Genomic DNA, 20,184 nt, shown 5'->3' with positions numbered 1-20,184 from the left:
GTCTTTTGACCACTTTCGAACTATTCCCCAGCCCTCTTTTCTTTCCATTTTAAGGCTGAGTAACAGTCCATACTTTGTTTATCCTTTCACAGACTCAAAGCTTTTGAGATATACAACGTGTTTAAAGAGCTGGCGAGATTCAGGCTGTTTCAACTGGCTCTCTAATAGCTCCTGGGTGTAGTTGCTGGACAGAACAATGAAGGGTCAGGATTTCTGCTCATTCAAAATCAGCAGCCTGGTTCATCTCTGCTTTCAAAAAAAAATCTGTTTACTTAAGCTAAAGAAACAATATGTACTTGAGTTTTTTTGTTTGTTTGTTTGGTTTTTTGGTTTTTTTTTTTACTAAGGTGGGGGGAAGCTACAATAGTTGCTAGTGTCCACTGATGGTGGTTGGCACCAACTCAACACCAACAGGAACCCCCAATTGGAGGTGCAGTGAAGCATGGCTGTACAGCTGCAGCAGAGCTCAACTGTGATACATCCTGGCTGTGAGGCGGCCCTGGGGCCCGGCCCCTCTCCTGCTAGACATATCCGCTCGTTCCTCAGTGGTCTGCCCTATTCAGCTTCTGGCCAGTCTGCTTTGTGCAGCGCCGGTCTGCCCACCTCAGCTCCCGACTCACGTCTTTGGTGATTCAGCTCAGCCAGGGAGAGAGACGCGGTCTTAGGTGGAAAGGGAAAGTGCGCTCTGTCTTTCTGATTTTTTAATGGTGTCTTTCAAAGAGCAAAAATTTTATATTTTAATCAAATCCAGTATGTCAATTTTTCTTTGTGATTTTTTGCTTTTTGTGCCCTAAGAAATCTTTCTTGAACTCAAGGTCACAAATATTTTTCTCCTGTTTTCATCTATAGATTTTATAGTTTTAGCTTTTACATTTAGGTCCTTTCAAGTTAATTTTTTTATGTGTGATAACGAGGTTCATTTTTTTCTCTACATGGATACACAGTAACTCTAACACAATCTGTTGAAAAGATTTCCCTTTCCCCATTAACTGATTGGATATGTTTGTGAAAAAAAACACTGACTATATATTTATGGGTCTACGAGTATTTCTGGACACAAGTTGATTCCACTGATCCATGTGTATATCCCTTCTCCAACACCACAATCTTATTTACTGCAGCTTTATAGTAAGTCTTGAAATCAGATAATGTTACTCCTAAAACTTGGTTTTTCTTTTTAAAAACTGCTTTGGCTGTCCTGACTGGTGTGGCTCAGTTGACTGGGTGTCATTTGGCAAAGCCGAAGGTCACTGGCTTCATCCCCAGGCAGGGTACATGCCTGGATTGTAGGTTCGGCCCCTGCACGGGGCTCATGTGAGAGGCAACCAACTGACGTTTCTCTCACATCAGTGTGTCTCCCCCTTTTTTCTCCCTCCCTTTCCCTAAAAATAAATAACTAAAATCTTTATTAATAAATAAATAATTGCTCTGGCTATTCTGGACTGTTTACTTATTTCATATAGATTTTAAAATCAACTTCTCAATTTCTATAAGTATCTTTGAACATTAGTTTTTTTGCTGGAAAAACAAAGATAAACTTCCTCACTGAGTTGCTAGGAGAGTAAAAAAGGGATAATATGTTAGTGTACCAAATACGATGGCAAATAACCAGCATTAAATTAATGTTAGCTTCGTCTCTCTTTCCCTCTCTTGGCCTTTAAATAAATAGGATCCAATCCAGCAATGCCCTAACATTTCACTAGTGTGTCAATGGTCGTAGTAAAAATATTACCACACCAAATGACTTTTATAAGTAAATATTTGTATTTTCACTTGGATTCAATACTAAAATGCACTTGCCAGAGAAAGCAATTCAGCATATTTACTAATAAACTATTTCAGCCCACATTTTAGGAAAGCATAAAACCACAGCCAGACAAAAATTTAAATATGTTTTCAAGTTCCATATAGCGCCTAATTGCATTATTCTATAATACTAACAGAAAACTCTCCTCTAGCAAGATCACAATGTTCCATTATTCACATACTGCTGCTGCCAATGGAAAAAGCATTTCTGCATTTGTTTAGAAATTGCTTAGAAATACATACACTGTTTAGAAATACATATAACAAACAAAACATGGCTACTAATTCAACAATTAACATGTACTAATTTGAAACCCAAACCTATAAACAAACAAAACCCTTTGAAGTATTTTAGTTTAGCTTAATTGATATCACTCCCTGAAATGGAGAGGTATCAGTTTGCAAACACAGGCCACCAAAAGGCAATTTTTGGTGAACCACCAATACTTTGCGGTAACCCACATTTATCAGATGAACTGATACTTCAAGAAAAACAATAATTTGCTGTCTTTTTCCATGACTTTATTCAAGGCCTCTTTCAGTATAGTATTTTTTAACATTAAAATGGCCTGAAACAATCGATTTAACTATATTTAATTGATTAATGGATGAATACACAAAATCTGCTGGCTAATTTTGAGGAGGACTAGCTGCTAAGTCATTTACTGTCCTACCTTTTCTTTTTTATTCAAAATGTGTTCATTGGGATGGTTCCCCACTCATCTTGATTTGGGGTGCTTTTAGTGCTGCTTCCTTCTGAAGGAGCATCTTTCTGCCAGCCTTGCTTTGCCTCCTGTGGGCCGACAGAGGACAGAGGAGCAGCCAACACACAAGACTACCGTTGGTGCAGGGCTACAGACGGTGGAGATCTGCAGCATCCGGGCCACTGCACGGCCACGAAGAAGGGACTGGGGCTCTGCACCAGGTGCTCCTTCTTGTGTTTCCCCTTCTCCTCTCCTGGAGAGGGATGAAGGAGATCCTTAGTGAGAGGAAAGTTGTTGTGGGAGGTTGTCACCGCCACAAAGGCCTGTCCTACTTTCTTAACAAGGAGGGAACAAGGCCAAACCCTTCCCTTTCATGAAGATGAACGTATACAGCAAAGCAATACTTTCATCCTGTTGACTGAGCTGCATATAAACAATGACCCATCTCAAGACAAGCCAGAAATTAATAAAATGCAAAATGTTACTTGGACTCCCCTCCTGCCTCTCTTATTGGTCAACTACAACACCATTCTCCGTTTACACAGGCTTGGCATCACCCCAACTCCTCCCACTAACGAGCCTGCTTTTCAAGTTCTGTAAATATTGCCCCTGTGCTGCCTCCATTACTTCAGTTTCCAATCCACTCCTGCCCTCATCTTATCTCTGGCCTCCTCTCAATTGTTCATCTTTGGCATGACTTTGCAACAATATACTAATCCATCACTCTGTCTTCATTCTGACCCTTTCCAATTCATTCTCCTCACGCTACCTCAGTGATTTTTCTGAAATCAGAAATTCAGCCATGTCACTCTTCAACTTAACGTGCAATGGTTTTTCTCAATGCTACGGAAAGAGTCGTCATACAGCCCATTAATTCCATTCCTATTACATAGCCAAGAGAAATGAAAACATATGTCCACACAAAAACTTAGACACTCGATGATAGCAGCATAATTCATAATAGCCAAAAAGTGTGAACAACGTAAATGTCCATTAGCTGATAAGTGGATAAACAGGATGGGGTATTCCATACCACAGAATATTTTTTGCTAACAGATGTCGGTACCACCCAAAGTGATCTACAGATTCAACAGAATCCCTAGCAAAGGCCCATGACATATTTTTTGCAGAAAGAGAAAAACTCACCCTAAAATTTATATGAAATCTGAAGGGGCCCTGAATAGCCAAAGTAATCTTTTTTTTTATCCAAAAGTAATCTTGAAAAATAAGAACAAACCGGGAGGAATCACTCTTCCTGATTTCAAAATTTACTACAAAGCTACAGTAATCAAAACAGTGCAATGCTGGCATAAAGACATACAGACCGATGGAGTAGAGGGGCCAGAATTATCCCTTGCCTGTGATCAAATGACTTTTGACAAGGGTGCCAAGACCATTCAATGAGGAAAGAATAGTCTTTTTAACAAATGATGCTGGGAAAACTGGCTATGCATATGCAAAAGAATGAAGTGGGACCCTCCCTTATCTGACACCAAATACAAGTTAACTCAATTTGGCTCAAAGATCTAAATATAAAATCTAAAACTATAAAACTCTTAAAGTAAACATAGGACAAAAGTGTCGTTACACTGGATTTGGCAATGACTTCCTGGACACAACACTGTAATGTAGTACATATATTTCCTACTATTCACACACACGTATGCATATATAGATCTCTGTCCCCAGCTCCCGTGGGATCTCCTAGGCGACAGGAGTGGTGTCTTTTGTTCTAGTGAAGCAACCCTTGGTGAGCCCCTGGGTGGCTTCAAATGGGCACTGGCCATCAGAAAGACCAAGCCCAGCTTGCAACTTTCAGCCTCCCCTCCCCACCCCTCCTCCAAGAAGAGGAGAGGAGCTGGAAATTAATGAATGATTGATCGTACCTTCGTGATGAAGCAGCCGTAAAAATCCTGAAAGTGTGGGGTGCTGAGAGCTTCCAGGTTGGTGAACACATTCACGACCAGAAAGCTGACATACCCTAACTCCGCAGAAATAGCAGCTCCCGGTCCTGGGGCCTCTTCAGAATCTCACCCTACGTATCTCTTCATCGGCTGTTCATACACATTCTTTAATATCCTTGGTAATAACCTGGTACTCTAGTGAGTAAACTGCTTTCTTAAGTTTTATGAGCCATTCTAGCAAATTATCAAACCCTAGGAGGGGCTGTGGGATCCTCTGATTCACAGCCGGTCAGTCAGAAGCAGAGGTAACAATCTGGACTTGTGATTGACACTGAAGTGGCACGAGAGTTATGGGAAAGCACCCTTAACATGCGGGGTCTGTGCTAATTCCAGGTAGTGTCAGAATTGAACTGAATTACAGGATATCCAGCTGGAGTCAGAGAACAGCCCAGTGTGGAAAACTCGCACATCTGATGTCGGAAGTACTGGGACTATGTGAGTGAAAGAGAAACGTGCAGTTTTTTCCTGCTCAGACACAAAAGGCACAAGCAACTATATATATTCAGGCTTTCATACTACTCACAATAGCCAAGATCAGAGCAAATGTGTTATTTTAACTTATAATGGCTAATGCAGCTAACATTTATCAAGAACAATGAATGTCCTAATTGCTCTACAGATATTATTTCATTTCCTTACTTATAACAACCATCTGAGGTAGGTACTATTATTTTAGAGATGAGGAAAAAAGGCACAGAGAACTACTTATTGGAAGTACATTTATTTCTAATGGGAAAAATTTGGGTAAAAGAAAAGCAAAGGCCCATGAATGCTACCATGGTCCACTGAATGGAATACACTGTAGGGGTTGCTTATAAATGTCCATGGCCTGCAGTTTTCCTTGTTACTAAGAAAATGAAAAACACTGTAGTGCTTAATATACCTGTCTTGCAAAAACAGCCTTTTTCAGAAAAGTACCAACAGCCTTGGCTGACCCCTCCCCCCAGCCATTTTAGATTCCCTGGCCAATACGTGGATTGGTAACACCAGAGAGCCCGTACTCTGTTCTCACAGTGGGAGCGAAATGCAGGGAAAAGGGACATCACCAATTTTACAGCTTTTCAAGTCGCATTAGGGATTCCCAGGACGTCCGTATGAATCCAGGCAGCACTCAGCCTCCCCTCCCCACCCCCAAAGGGGTGGGTTTTCCTCAAAGTCTCCCGCAAATCTGCAGCCCTGAGACTCTGGCCATTGTCACACACGTTATCCTGGTCAGGAGGTCACAGCCTCAGCGCTGGCCTTTGGCGTTCAAGAGTGAGCTGCAACGGAACTCCCACGGCCAGGACAGCGCTTCCACGACCCATATTTGCAGGGCTTAGAAGTGCTCAAATCACAGGGGAGCACCTCTGTAAGTCTCATATCTGTGATTTTCTCATCTGCAAGAATCTTACTTTCCCTGGGAAACAAAACATACAGAACCTCCCACCCAATCCAGAGCGACAAGAACAAGCCTCTTATATTGGCAAGAACCTATGCCTCCTATTTTCATTAACAAGAATGCGTGACGTATGTGGGTGCATACAAGACAAATTACTCAGTACTACGAGGAAAGTAAACGGCACAGGCCTAGAACTGAGTGAAGGAAGAAAACCAGAGCATCCAATAAATCTGATAACAAGCTTAAAAAATCCATAAAATTAGCAAAAAACCATTAATGACATATTCACATAAAACTAATAGAACATGATATTCATGAAATGTAATATTCTTTATTCCTTTTTAATTTCCTGTAGTAAGGTGCTGGCACTAGCGTTTAAAGCAACATCACTCTCTACTTGTTGGAAAACAAAAGTGCTCTCTGGTTTATGCTTTTTGGTTGACTACTCCCAAACATTTCTAACACTCCTTTGTTACTAAGATCTACTGACAGCAATTTACATGCCCAGATGAAATAAAAAGTTGAGAAAAGTCCCAAAAGTACAAGGACACACGATCAAATATGTGAACTGGCAGAAACTCACAGGAAATTTACCTTACTTGGACTTTTTAATTTAAATGTTAATTCATTCAGTTAATAAATGCATGCTGAACAACAAATATGGGCAGAGAACATAATCTACAACATTCTTGGAAATATATGTGATTCGTTTAGCAATTATTATTTGCATGCCTCCCCTATGCCAGGGGTTGGAGGATCAATGGTGAACAAAATGGTCTCTGGTTCTTATGAAGTTTATATTCCAGCAAGACCAAGTAAAGAAAGAAATTGCAAATTTCAGCTGGTAATGTGTTCTGTTAAAAAAATTAGTGCTCTTTTCCTCCCTGGCTGCTTGAAGATCGGCAGCTATCATTCACGACATAGTAACTATCCAAACCAGGAAGTTCATGACCAACAGACCACTTCAGTGGGAAAAAATGGCCATTGACATCCTTCACCCTAGGAAGGCAACAGTACCTAAGACTACAGGAAAAACTAGCCAAAATGCCTAAGACCACACCAGAGTCGTCTTCGTCTCTGGATTCAGAACCATTTTGGTGGTGGCAAGACAACTGGCTGTGGCATGATCTATGATCCCTTGAGTTAAACAAAGAAAAATCCAAACATAGACTTGCAAGTCATGGCTGTACTGAGAAGCATAAGGCTTCAAGAAAAGAGAAAGGAGCGCAAGAACAGGATGACAGAAGTCAGGAGGACTGCAAAGGCCAACGCTGGTGCTGGCAAAAAGTGAACTGGGGCCCTGGCCACAGTGGCTCCGTTGGATGGAGCATGGTCCCATAACCGGTTCGATTCGCGGCAGGGCACATGCCTGGGTTGCAGGTTTGATTCCCCGTCAGGGCACATTCTCTCTCTTATCAATGTTTCTCTTCCTCTCTCTCTCCCCCCCCCTTCCCCTCCCTCTTGAGTAAGAATAAAATAAACCTTAAAAAAAAAAAGCAATCTGGAGACTGGACAACAGAAGGAGTACAGATTCTTCACTGACTTTTTCATGAGAGGATTAATAAACTAAAAATATTTAAAAATAGATACATTACTCTCAAACCTTATGGATGAACTAGGCAATGCATACGGTCAGCAGTGGCAGGAATAAGAATAGAAGTCAAAGAGAAACGTAGAAACATGAGGGGGAGATAGGAAAAGAAGGGAACAAGAGCTGAAAGAAACGTGTGTAATGAACAAGGCCCATTGTGCCTATTGCAGGGAGGCGTTTTTTTTTTGGTTTTGTTGATCCATGGGCTCAATTTATCAGATCAAAACATACTAGAAACCACCTATGCCACTGTACTTCTATTGAACGCAAAATAAAGACATTTTAAAACCAGTATTAATGAGGAACCAGAACTGCCTTTCTTTCTCCTTTTTTCTTTTTCTTTCTTTCCTTTCTTTTTAAATGGGAGAAAATAAAATTTTAATACACACGCATAGGGAATTCACATAGACATGATAAATCCATGAAAATTCCCAAAGACAGTGAGGCAACATTGGGTCTATAAGACATTTTAGACAAAGGGAAAAAAGGGGGGTGGTATTAGATTTCAGAAGTGAGAGTGGGCAGTTTACGTGTAGCTGGGGAAGAGCGGAACCCACGTGGCAGGCAACTCCCCCAGGTAACTCAGGAACTCTGGGGCACAGCGGGCCTCCCGGGAACAGGCACCTGCTTGCAGCCCTCTGGTACTACCACACTTAATTCAAAATAAGCAAATGCAGCATCCTAAGGTCTCCTTCCTGAAGCAGGTTTTCCTCTCTTTGAATCTCTTGGGCAGGAAAGAGGAGGAGGGTCAAAGGTTCTGAGTCCTTTGTTTCTTCATAAATAGCTTAAAATCAATATCCCACAAAGCAGCTTCAGGGTGGCATAACTTTGGTCCCTTCAGCCCTGCCTTTGAAACTTTAAATAATAAAATTTCACATTCCAGAAGCTAAGCTGGTAGATTGCTCCATATTTCATTGATTAAATCATTCAGTTCTGAGAGTCAGCCAGTTCAGTGAAAGGTGTTGAGTCTCATCTCAGGAGGCGGCAACGCACACGGGCTACCAAAGTGGGGCCTATACTGTGTATGCAAGCAGTCAGGTATTTAATAAGGGGTATGTCTATGAAAATAGAAGAAAACAAAGGTTAACGATCAGAGCCAATTATAAGCAGTTTCTGATTCTCTAAGGCTGCACTCAAGAAGATTTCCGGATGGGAGACTCAGAGTTCCTTTTGCTGGAGCGCGGGCAGGCAGTGACCACGTGAAGGTCTCTGATGATGCCACCAGGTGCTCTAGTGAATTCTGCTTGGCTTATACCGAGATGATTTAAATATGAGCTACTGTGGCGATTCTTCTCAAGTTTATATTATGTTCTTTCGCTGCAATTTGTAATTGCAAAGCTCAGAAAAGTTTTAGGTCTTCATAATTGCAAGTCAAAGGATAGGAGAAAAATGAAACATTAGTTTAAAGGGTTATAGCCAAATATTTAAGGAAAATAGAAAAATTCAGGATCCAGTACAATCTGTAGGTGAAAATTAAAATTTGAAAGGCAATGAACTGGAGTCTAATATCCACAACTGTGTATTACAGATTCTATGGAGACAGTTTCTCTCCCTAAAATCACCATTTTTCTCAAAGATAAGCAAATTAATAAAACTGCTTTTCTTATGATAGCAAAGGGAGGGGGAAGGGTATTTATAAATAAATCTATCTCTTTCTAAAGGACCAAATCATAGAAAAACTTTCTACTAAGACATTACTCAAGCCTCAGAGTAAGAGATCCTTGAAGAATACTTTTTAAAAGAAACACTGCCTAAAGTACATGTTTATGAGAGCTATTTAACCCATCTGTGCAACATCTAGGCCAAACATGAACAACTAAAATAGTCATTTTTTCCCCCAGCAAACCATGGGGGAAAAAACAAAAAGGCTTTAGCCAAAGTGCAAAGCGCTCTGAAGGGAGCTGTCCATTTATCATGGCTTCCCTTCAGTCTCAATCAAGGTAGAGAGTATACAATTATCAACAGATAACTGAAAGCCTGCACTGGCCCCTTCTTCACTGCCTAAATCTTCTAAAAAACCTCTATCTGTCTTCTGACAGGATGCCATTCCCTGCGTCTCCATTTCTGTCCTGAAGTACTAAAAAAGCAAGTATCCAAAGAGGTTTAAAGAGTCCTCGCACCTTACCGCCTAAAGGGGCAGGAACTAGTACACTCACTACAGAAAACGGTTCATCGCATTGTCTCAAGGACCACTCAGACTAAATAAGGCCTCCCAAAGTTCGACTTCCATGCCTCATCACTCTATGCCCGGTCTCTAAGTCCATCACTAAAGGGACAACTGCCTCAAAATCTGAACTCAACTCCCCCCTCAAAATTAAAAACCCCCTTTGAACTTTTCTGCTATCATTCTCAAATTCAACTGTGTAAGCAGAAAAGCAACCAAAAGCACAGCCTTTTTTCCCGCCCTGTCATCTCTCTCCTGCTAAACGTAATCAGTTACGAAGTCTTATACATTATTTGGTGTAAGTGAGGTACACACACCCACCTCCTGTTTTACTTCCAAATTCTGACCAATGACATTATTTATCACTTACCCAAGTTCTAACCTTGGGGTCATCTTTTTTTAAAAAAAAAGTTAAACCGAGAGAGAGAGAGAGAGAGACAGAGAGAGAGAGACAGAGAGAGAGAGGAAGAGAGAAAGACAGAGAGAGAAAGAAACATCGACTTCTTGTTCCATCCACTTATGCATTCATTGGTTGCCTCTTGTATGTGCCTGACCGAGGGATTGAACCCACAACCCCAGTGCATTGGGTCAATGCTCTAACCAACTGAGCTACCCAGCCAGGGCCAGGAGTCATCTTTATAAGGAATGAAGAGGAGATAAAGTTAACCGATTGGAAAGAAAATAAAGAAAATAGCAGTTAATGAGTTCCTACTATGTACTTGTCACTGTGCTGGCCTAGGAAGCGGGTTGTACTATTATCATTTTATAAATGCGGTAAAAAGTTGGGAGTTTCTCAAATATTTCTTTCTGGTCTAACCGTTCAGACTTTCACCACTTCACATTTACAGTACCGTTTGTCTCCTCTACTCCAAATTTGTTCTGTATAAAAACTGCCAGAACAATCAGGAAAATTTCATTATATCACATCAATTCCCTGTTAAGGGCAGTGAAGTGCCTCCTGCTTCTCTACTTGCCCACAGACTGGCTCAGAACTCAATAAATATTTGTTGTTTAAAACCACCCCATGACTCCCCACTGGCCTACGTGTAATGAGCCCTGGAAGCATAAAGTAATAGATTTAATCTAAGACAGAGGCCTTGAATCTACAGAATGCATATAAAAAAAGCCTTCATCTCTCTAAGACATGTCACAGTCCTGACTTCCCCAAACCAGCCTTCTTTAAGGAGCAGGGGTGCTGAAATGACAATGCCTGGGTTCTGACCCAGCTCCTCCACTTCCAGCTAGTTAGTTACCCTTTCCGTGCTTCCGTTCCCTCCTCCACGCACGTTCAGCTGGGCCTCTGCTCAAATTCTCCCACCCTCCCTGACTATCCAAGTCCGAGTCATTCTCCAAAGGTCAGCTAAGGGCCCATTTCCCTTGCAAACTCTTACTGGATCACCCTAGCCCATCACTCCACTTAGATGATATATAATAGTGCTACAGCAAAAAGAGTCAGAATCATCCATTTTAATTTTTATCTGATATCCTACATATGGGGGCCTCACTTAATTATTTTACCTGTGTATGCCATACCCCCAACCAGTGTCCCACTCATGAATGATAATGATGCTACACTCTGCCTCACACAACCATCACTAGCAAAACAATATTAATATGGACAATTATTACTATCACCATTTACTACATACATAGTGCCAGGCACTATTCTAAGTACCTTATATAAGTTCTATCTACCTCCCATTCTTAACTACTACATCATACTGTTTAGTAATTACTTTGGTCATTTTGTAGCTAGGTGCTAAATCTTCTCTCCTAAATGTAAGCTGTTAGAAATAACAAAAATTGTGTATTTCTTTGGTCACTTCCAAAATAATTCATTCTTAGTGAGTCATATTCAAGCCTTTACAAACAGGGGGTGTCCAAACTGTGGGCTGCATGCAGCCTAGGATAGCTATGAATGCGGCCCAACACAAAATCATAAACTTACTGAAACCCCCCCCCCTTTTTTTTTTTTGCTCATCAGTTTTCATTTGTGTTTGTATATTTAATGTGTGGCCCAAGACAACTCTTCTTCTTCCAGTGTGGCCCAGAGTTGCCAAAAGGCTGGATACCCCTAGCAAGTAACTCATTTAATCTTCACAAGTCTGTGAGGAAGTAATCATTTTTATTGCCAGTTTACAAATGAGGAAACAGACACGGGAAGGTTAAATAACTTGCCCCAAATCACAGTGTCAATAAGTAGTGAATTCAAGGATGAAGTGGTATTGAATACCTGAGATATATTACTTCATTTATTCACTCTTCTCAACTTTTAGTAAGCACTCTTCTAAGGGCTGTGGATACAGCAGTGAACAAACCCAACACATCTCTGCTGTCATGGAGCTTACAATCTTCTTTTCCTGTATTTTCATTCAAGGACAATCCTCTTTAAATACTCTTTAAGATTTCCACACAAAAACATCAAATTTGGATAATAAAAATTAGTATAGAAGAGAACGAGATTTGAGGCAAGTCTGGTATAAATATGCACTTCTGCCATTTATTAGACCCTGGACAAATCCCTTCACCTGACTCTCAATTTCATGACCAGTATGGGGTAATGAATTAAGTTGTGCATCCAGCACAGTGTCTGGCACTTAGTATTCGCTCCGTGAAGGAATCCCCCTCTTTCCACTTCCCTCCATGCAGTGACTTGGGAAGGTGTGTAGTCCCTGAGCACATGCTAAAAGTCTACAGGTACATTAAGGCCTACAAAGTGACCAATGACTTACTTTCCAGGGCAATTCTCATTCCAGATCACCATCACTGTGTCTCCGGTTTCAGGCCCGGATAAATTAGGTTACAACTCGGGAATGACAGCAACTCACGTTAGGGCCTGGCAGTGTCTGTATAGTGCTCCCGATGACCTTCTTTAGAAGGCACTTTAGTTTCAGCTACGATGAGACGTGGCCTCCTGACCAGACTCCACTCCCCGTGCGGGAGATGTGGCCGCGGGGAGAATTTCGAGCCTCTGGCACGCTGTTGTGCCACCTGCCCACCCAACCCCCCACCTTCTCGGGGTTGCAACGCCACTCCTCCCACTCTGCGCGGCCCAGGCTCCTGCGGCCCGCGTCTCCCACCGCCCGAGTGACCTCCCGCCCAGGCTCGGGCAACTGGCCCTGGCCTGAGAGGCTGGAACAGGCCGGGCGGCCTGACCTCTCACGGAGCTCCCCTTCCGCCCTCCAGGTCAGCGGAGCCTTGGGCTGGCTCATCGGCTCCCAGCGCGGCCTGCCAGGGGCGCGAAGCCTCTTACCTATCTTGACGACCGTATCTGCCATGCACCGGTCCCACTTCCTGCCGAGCTCTGAATCCGACATGTTTCTCGCCCTAAACTACAGCTTTCCTTACGATCTGGCCCCGTGCTCCGACTCCAGGCAAGACTCGCGAGAGCTGGCGGCGGTTCCCAGGCCCAGAAGACCGGCGCCGGCCTGCCAGATATCGCGAGATGATCGGACTGTTTCCGTCCTTTCCAGTTTTTTTTCAGTTGGTCGTCAAGGTGACGGGTTGCTGGGAGGCCCGAGGTGACCCTGACCTTGGAGCCGCGCCTACCCAAGGGTTTTGAGGCTATCAGGTTTCCTAGGTGGCATCCAGAGTCTTGTCTGGAAGTCCCTTCCTCCGCACCAACTCCCGACGTTGGCTCTGGAAATTCCCAAGGCAAGTGAGGGCACAGCGCTTGATTTATTCATTCATTTACTTACCTTGACTTTTTCTACTCCCTCACTCGTTTATTGCAGTGAAGCTCCCACAGCCTCCTGACACATAGTATTTGCTTGATAAAGAAACTGCTCTGGCAAAAGATCACCTATTGCCAATCAAGTGGAGCTTTTTGGACCTCTGTACAGCACTAGACACAACCGCTCCCTCCCTCCTGACCCTCCTTGTCTCCGCCTTCTCTTCGTTCGTTTGGATTCCCAGCACACCAGCCTTTCCTAGTCCTCTGACTCTCCCCCTTAGGTGCCCTTCCAGGGCTCCTTTTCCTCTGCCAGATGCTTTAAGAGCGTTGTTTCACAGGGTTCCTCCCATCAATACCCTGTTCACTCTGCACACTGTCCCTGAGTAATTGCACAACTGCCAAATTCTACACATAACATGCCCACCCCCCAGCTTCTCATTCTTAATTCAGCCTCCTTGCTGGTGTCATTGAGTTTAGTCTTCCTTCCTCGGTTTCCTCCTCCATCCTATCAACAAATACCAATTTGACCATATTATTCCTTTGATTAGAAGCTGTCAACGACTCTCACTTATCTACTAGATATAACCAAGGTTCAACAAGTTCATTCTAGGAAGCCTGGATTAAGAGACCTTGGAGCCCCTCTTCATCATCTTGTCACAGGAGCTTGCCTACCCCTGTAATTCACTACATTGTATTGAAACATCTCTTTATAGAACTTTGTATTTGCCAGGAAAACTATTATGGAAGCTCATTAAGGGCCTGAGCTGCCCCTTTACCACCTGCACACTCCCAGTTTGGAACACAATGTCTTGGGCAGTAAGACCTTCTGTGAAAGATTTGTTGAACAGAATCAAATTCTTTCACCCATTTATTTTTTCGTCTTTCTGTCCTTGGTGACTTTAACAGCAGAACTGCTATACCAATCCTTGCTATGATAGAGCCCCTACTTTCAGGAAGGCTTCTTCCGTGGCCACCTTTCTCACTTTCTTCTGAGCTGTAATACATATGGGATTGTATTGTAACTATGTGTCTCCTGGATGTGACTGTGAACTCCTTGAGAATGGAGGCTGTGCCATTCCTGTATCCCCCACAACTAGCAGAGAGCCTGGTATATATTGGATTTTCAGTAAATGCTTTTGGAATGGATGTAAGAATGAATGGGCTCTGACCAGTGTGGCTTAGCTGGTTGGGCGTCTCCCACAAAGCTAAAGGTCTCAGGCAAGATTCCCAGGCAGGGCACATGCCTGGGTTGTGGGTTTGGTCCCCAGTCGAGGCTCATACAAAAGGCAAATGATCTATGCTGCTCTCTCACATCGATGTTTCTTACCCTCTCTTTCTCCTCTTCCCCTCTCTCTCTAAAAATAAATAAGTAAAGTCTCCAGAATAAAAGAATGAATGGCTATATGAATAAATCACTGATTGAACGAGGAAAAGAAAAAAGTCTTTGTTCTGGAAGAACTTTATAGTGTAGCATTTATGTTGAAATAGAAAAGGAAAATTCACTAAATAGCTATGATGTGTCACAAGTAGCATCAGGCATCTCATATAATTTTATTTATCCTCTCAGCAGGTTGAGATTAGTATATTTTCACAGATTTGGAAACTGAATATCAAGAAAATTCATGTGGAAGATGCATTGTGTAGATTTAGAAACTGACAGAGGCATTTTTATTGGATTCAAGAGAGTTGTAAAATTTTGTGGAAGGCAGAGAGCAATTACAAAAGCAATCAGAGGCAGATGGTATAGCATGAATTCTGGAGCCAGGCTGTCTGAGTTCAGATCCCAGCTTTGCCATTTTCTAAGCTTTGTATCTCTTATTCTCTTTCCACATTCTTTTCCCAATTGTGATGTTGGTTCACTGTCATATTTCCAGCCCAAGAACATTATCTGACACATAGTATTTGCTTGATAAATATATATTGGTTGAATGAATAAAATAAGTGAAATCTCTGGAGTTTTGATAGTTCTTAGAGAACAAAGACCAATACAAGTGAGAAAAACATTTTTTTTTTAAACTGGCAATACACACATTATAAATTTTGTTGTATTCAAAATGTTTAAAAATAGATTTCTCAATGCTGGAGAAAGGAGTTACAAACATGAAACGGGGGAAAGCTTGAAAGAAGGCTTTGCTCTTAGATTAGAATTCAATGTGTCAGTATGAACTCATGACATTCAATATAATATAGAGAGAAAGGGATAAAAATTGTGTGTGTGTGTGTGTGTGTGTGTGTGTATTTCCTGTTCCTGTTTGTTGAGAGGCCCTCCAAGCAATGGCCCACCAGTAGCAATAAGCAGGCCTAGATCTTGGCTTCTAAATACCATCCTCTACTAAAAGAATCCAGGGCTCCTTGGGAAAACGGCTGAGACTCCATGGCTGTAGCAGAGAAAATTTGAGATGACTCTGCAATGGAACAGCTTCTTATATCACAAAGTAAGGAAGTATTCAAAGGCTATCATGTCAAAATGTGTCAATAACTACAATCTGCCTAAAGTAGTACTTAGTTCCCAGTTGGGACTCTATTTAAGTCATTATTAGTGTCTCTAGGACTTCTCTCAATTGTATGGAGCAAGTTTCACAAAGATAGAAGTTTGCATTTCAAATGGGTTAAGACAGCCTCGTGATAAAACAATTTCACACAACAACAGAGCCAGCATCTTTTTACATTGGATAGAAGAATAATGAAAAAGCAAAAACTATCACTAAGTGCACTAGATTTTGGCCCCAACTGGTTAATCTACTCAACATAAGCTCTTTGTTTAGTTTACTAGGTTGTAAATCCAGCTTCATTAACAACACAGATTAGAATATTTTATACCACAGCACCTGCATAAAAGTCTTTTAGATTTCAGTGGGGTTTTTTGTTTGTTTCCCTTCTGTTAAAAACTAATTCCTTTCTTAAAGGGAGATTCACATTTCTTTTGTTTCATATCTTCTTTCTTCAAGAGGGGTTTTATATTATTGTTTTGCCCTTTCAATAATGTGCTCAGAGTCAAACAGCTTCTGTGTAGTTTCTTTGTTTGATTCCAACGTCCAGAAGCTCTCCCCTTTACGTATATATTTACATGCATATATAGATATTTATAAGATAACAGGCATACATAAAAATGCTAGAAACATAAATACAGCATAACAAAACTTGTAAAATGAACATCACTAGCATCTCAGAAGCCTACTCCTCACTGTGTCCTTTGCTAGCATAATAACTATCCTAACTTTTGTGTTACTCATTTCCTTGCTTTTCTTTAAGTATCATTATCCTGGTTATTCATCCTTAACAATATAGTTTAATTTTGCCTGGCTTTGAACTTTGTATGGCTAGAATCATATAGTCCATACTGTATGGTATTTGACTTATTTTGTTCATTATTATGCATGTTTAAGATTCATCCATGTTGTGTGTTTATTTCATTCTGGTTTCATCGCTGTATAGTATTCCACTGTGTTCTACCCATAATTTGTTTATTTGTTCTACTGTCCATGGATATTTGGGTTGCTTCTAGTTTGAGGTTATTACCAACAAGGCTACCAATTCTTGTAAATACATCTTTATGCATGTTGGCATGTATTTGTATAGGATTATAGGACATATAACTAAAGGGAGCAATAGGGTATGCTTATCTTCAGCTCTTTAGATATTGCCAATTTTATCCCAAAGTGATGATACCAGTTTACATTTTCTCCAGCAGGGAATAAACATTCCTGTTATTCTATATCCTCGCAAACAGCTGGTTTTTAATTACAATCTAAAATTGTTGCCAGTCTAGTAAGTACACAGTGGCATCTAATTGGAGTAATTCTTGCTCTTTCAAATGATTAAACTACTCAATCATATGTTCTTAATATATAGTATAACAGGAGTGTGGGGTTCCACTTTAATGGAAGGAGATCTGGTCAGATAGCTCAGTTGGTTATATTGTCATCCTGATACACCAAGGTTGCGAATTTGATCCTTGGTTAGAGAACATTCAAGAATCAACCAATCACTACATGAATGGTGGAAAAATAAATCAATGTTTCTCTCTCCCTCACACACACACACAGAGCAATAATTTTTTTTAATTTAAAAAATTAAGTTAAAAAATTTAATGAAAGTGTCCATGTCAAGAGGAGATGATAGAGACACTTTGCAAACTTACTGCTCTGTGACCTTGAAGCAGATATACTGGGTTGAATAGTGTTCCCACCCAGTTCATATCCTTCCTGGACCCTCAGAATGTGACCTTATTTGAAAATATGGCCATTGCAGATGTAATTAGTTAAGATTAGGTCATGCTGGAATAAGGGGCACCCTAAACCCAAAATGACTGATATCCTTATAAGAAAAGGAGAATATACACAGAGACAGACACAGAAGGCAAATGGCTATGTGACAATGGAGGCAGAAGTTGGAGCCATGTGCCTGCAAGCCAAGGATTAATCACCCAAAGCTAGGAGAGAGGCATGGAGCAGATCCTCCCTCTGAGTCACCAAGAAGAAACCAACCCTGCTTGTTAGGGTGGTCGGTGACACGGGCTGTGAAGGAATGCACAAAGGAGAGACAGTGTAGAGAATAAAGTTTTTATTCACTCTTCGAGAAAGGACAGGGGCATGCTGTGGACACACCAGCATTGAGGGGTGGGGACTTTGAGCTTTTACTGGATTATAATTGGATTAAAAAAGGGTGGGGGTTGCTGTTGTGTGGCCCCTGGGCAGGTGGGGCCGTTGTAACAGGAGGCTGTGGTTTGTTCCCGTGTTATCTTCTGCCTGTGGCTGTAGAGAACTATGTGTACTGTTCTTGCTTCCAATAATTTCCAGTCCTCCCAACAAGCTCAGAAGAGTAAAATGGCAGTCATATTAACAAGGTCATAGGCCTGCTGGGCAAATGGTGCCACAATAGCAAATGAGGCTGGCTTTGTCCTTTCAAGAGGGGTGGCGGAAGCAGATGGTGTAGCACTTGTAGGCCACGACAAAGAATTTGGTTTTACTCTGAGTGAGATAGGAAGACATTAGCAGTTCCTGAGGGGAGGATTGATACCATCTCGCCTGTGACAAAGACCACTCTGACAATTGTATTGAGACTAGAGTGTTGGGATACTGGCAGAAGCAGAGAGCCAGGTAGGAAGGCTGTTCTATCATCTAAGAATAATGGAAGAGGAGGCAGTGAGAAGAGGTTGACTTCTGGATGTGCTCTGAAGGTAGAAGTTACAGGATTTGCTGACAAATGAGATAGGGGTTTGGGGACGGGGGAAAGGAGCTCAGGATGGGTCTAAGATGTTGGGTGTGAGCAAATGGAAAGATGGGAGTTCACAGTAAGATGGGAGAAAGAAGCTTGTATGGGGGAACAGAACTTGGAATTCAATGTCAGCTAGGTTAAGTTTGAAGCTGCCCAGTAGACCCAGTTTACGTGCTGCCCCATATTTCCTAAGCCCCCTCTGCTCCCTACCCCCTTGACTGCTTACTCAGAGGCCACTGCAACTAATGGCCTCCTGCTTAGACAACAGGCTGTCTCAGTCTCCCCTAGGGTGAGGGCCAGGCTCCAGCTAACCTCCATCATGCAAAAGCTCCAGGCACCAAACCCAAGTAACCAGATACAGAGGCTATGCTTCCTCCCAACACTTCTGAGCCCAGATCACGTTCTAAACCAGAGCTAGGGCAGCTGGCATCCCCATGAGCCCAAAGGGGCCACAGACTACAACCTAGAGATTCGGGGGTAAACTTTTATCATTGAGAGAGAAGAGATGAATTTTATTTCCTTCCGAATTCTACTCTTTCCAAGAGGTAGCACCAAAGCTCTGTCGTCCCCTGGCCCCACCCTCCCCCTCTGGAGATGTTCTCATGGGACCTGGCCAGTAGCTGTGTTTTCTTGTGAATCTGTGGCTAGCTTGCAAATGTACCTCTTGTGTTTCTTTCCCTCATTTTCTTCTTCCCTCCCTTTCTGCCCTGGGATTGCACTTCTTCTACAGAGTATGCCCACGCATAAGCTTCGCCTCAGGCTCTCATTTCTACAGGGCCCAGGCTTAGCCAACATTCAAGTGGAAATGCAAAGTGGGGGAAAGGTCAATGCTGGAGATAAAAATGAGGAGTTCAATGCACGTATATAGTTCTCTAAGATCTCCTATGGGATGAGTATGGCCAGAGGAGAAAGTTAGAACAAGACCCAGTTCTGAGCCTTGCAACCCTCTAACACGCAGAGGCTGGGGAGAGGAGGATGAATCAGCAAAGGAGAATGAGAAGGAATGACCATGTGTGGGAAGAAAACAACAACAACAAAAAAGTCTTCCTGGATACCAAATGAAGAAAATGTTTCAAGGAAGAGAACATGATGAACTGGGTCAAGTAAAGATGGAGAATTGGCCGTTGGATTTAACATCAAGGAGGTTATTTCGGTTGCATTGACCAGAATAGTTTCCCTGGAGTGGTTGGAGCGAAAGTCTGAAGACTGGGCTTGAGAGAGGCTAGAGGAGAAAGATTGTACACTCGCTGTCCCCAATCTTTTCAAGGAGTATTTCTACAAAGAGGGACAAAGAAAAGGAGCAGTAGCTGGAGGAGGGGAGGAGTCGATAGCAGGTTTGGTAGGCGAGAGGCCTTACTCACGGTGGTGTGTGGACGGGAAGGATTCAGTAGAGAGGGAAACGGTGGTGATGCAAGAGAGAGAAGGAGGAGATGGCCGCAGCCTGGAAGGTCCCAGCAGAAACCCATAGGGTATCGATTCCAGGGGCTGGAAGCAGGAGGTTTATTTCTGAGCAAAGAGGGAGAATGCTAGACATCTGGAATTTCCTCTCCATGGATGCCTGGGTCTCTAGGGCCTAACTTTTAAAGTTGAACATTTACTTTTTGATGTGGTTAGAATCCCTGAGCCCGCAATATGTTCCCAAGAGTATTTAATTAAATGGGAATCTGGTGTGCATCTGTGACTAATT

At 42.2% G+C, this 20,184-nt stretch overlaps 1 protein-coding gene across 1 annotated transcript in view; it reads right to left on the bottom strand.

Annotated features, from left to right (window-relative positions):
• Positions 1 to 13,021, bottom strand: part of MICOS10 (mitochondrial contact site and cristae organizing system subunit 10) — a 31,203-nt gene extending 18,182 nt beyond the window's left edge. The window contains exon 1 of the mRNA XM_054571654.1: positions 12,861 to 13,021. Coding sequence (XP_054427629.1) covers positions 12,861 to 12,924 — 64 coding nt within the window. The 5' untranslated portion in view covers positions 12,925 to 13,021. The remainder of the gene's footprint in view (positions 1 to 12,860) is intronic.
• Between the last annotated feature and the right edge of the window lie 7,163 nt (positions 13,022 to 20,184).

The sequence above is a fragment of the Pteronotus mesoamericanus genome, unplaced genomic scaffold (genome assembly GCF_021234165.1).
Source record: "Pteronotus mesoamericanus isolate MK-2021 breed Mesoamerican mustached bat unplaced genomic scaffold, CSHL_Meso_final contig_221, whole genome shotgun sequence".
In the NCBI taxonomy this organism is placed as follows: Eukaryota; Metazoa; Chordata; class Mammalia; order Chiroptera; family Mormoopidae; genus Pteronotus; species Pteronotus mesoamericanus.
Note: the sequence above shows the minus strand (reverse complement) of the source record. Positions and strands in the feature narration are given on the sequence as shown.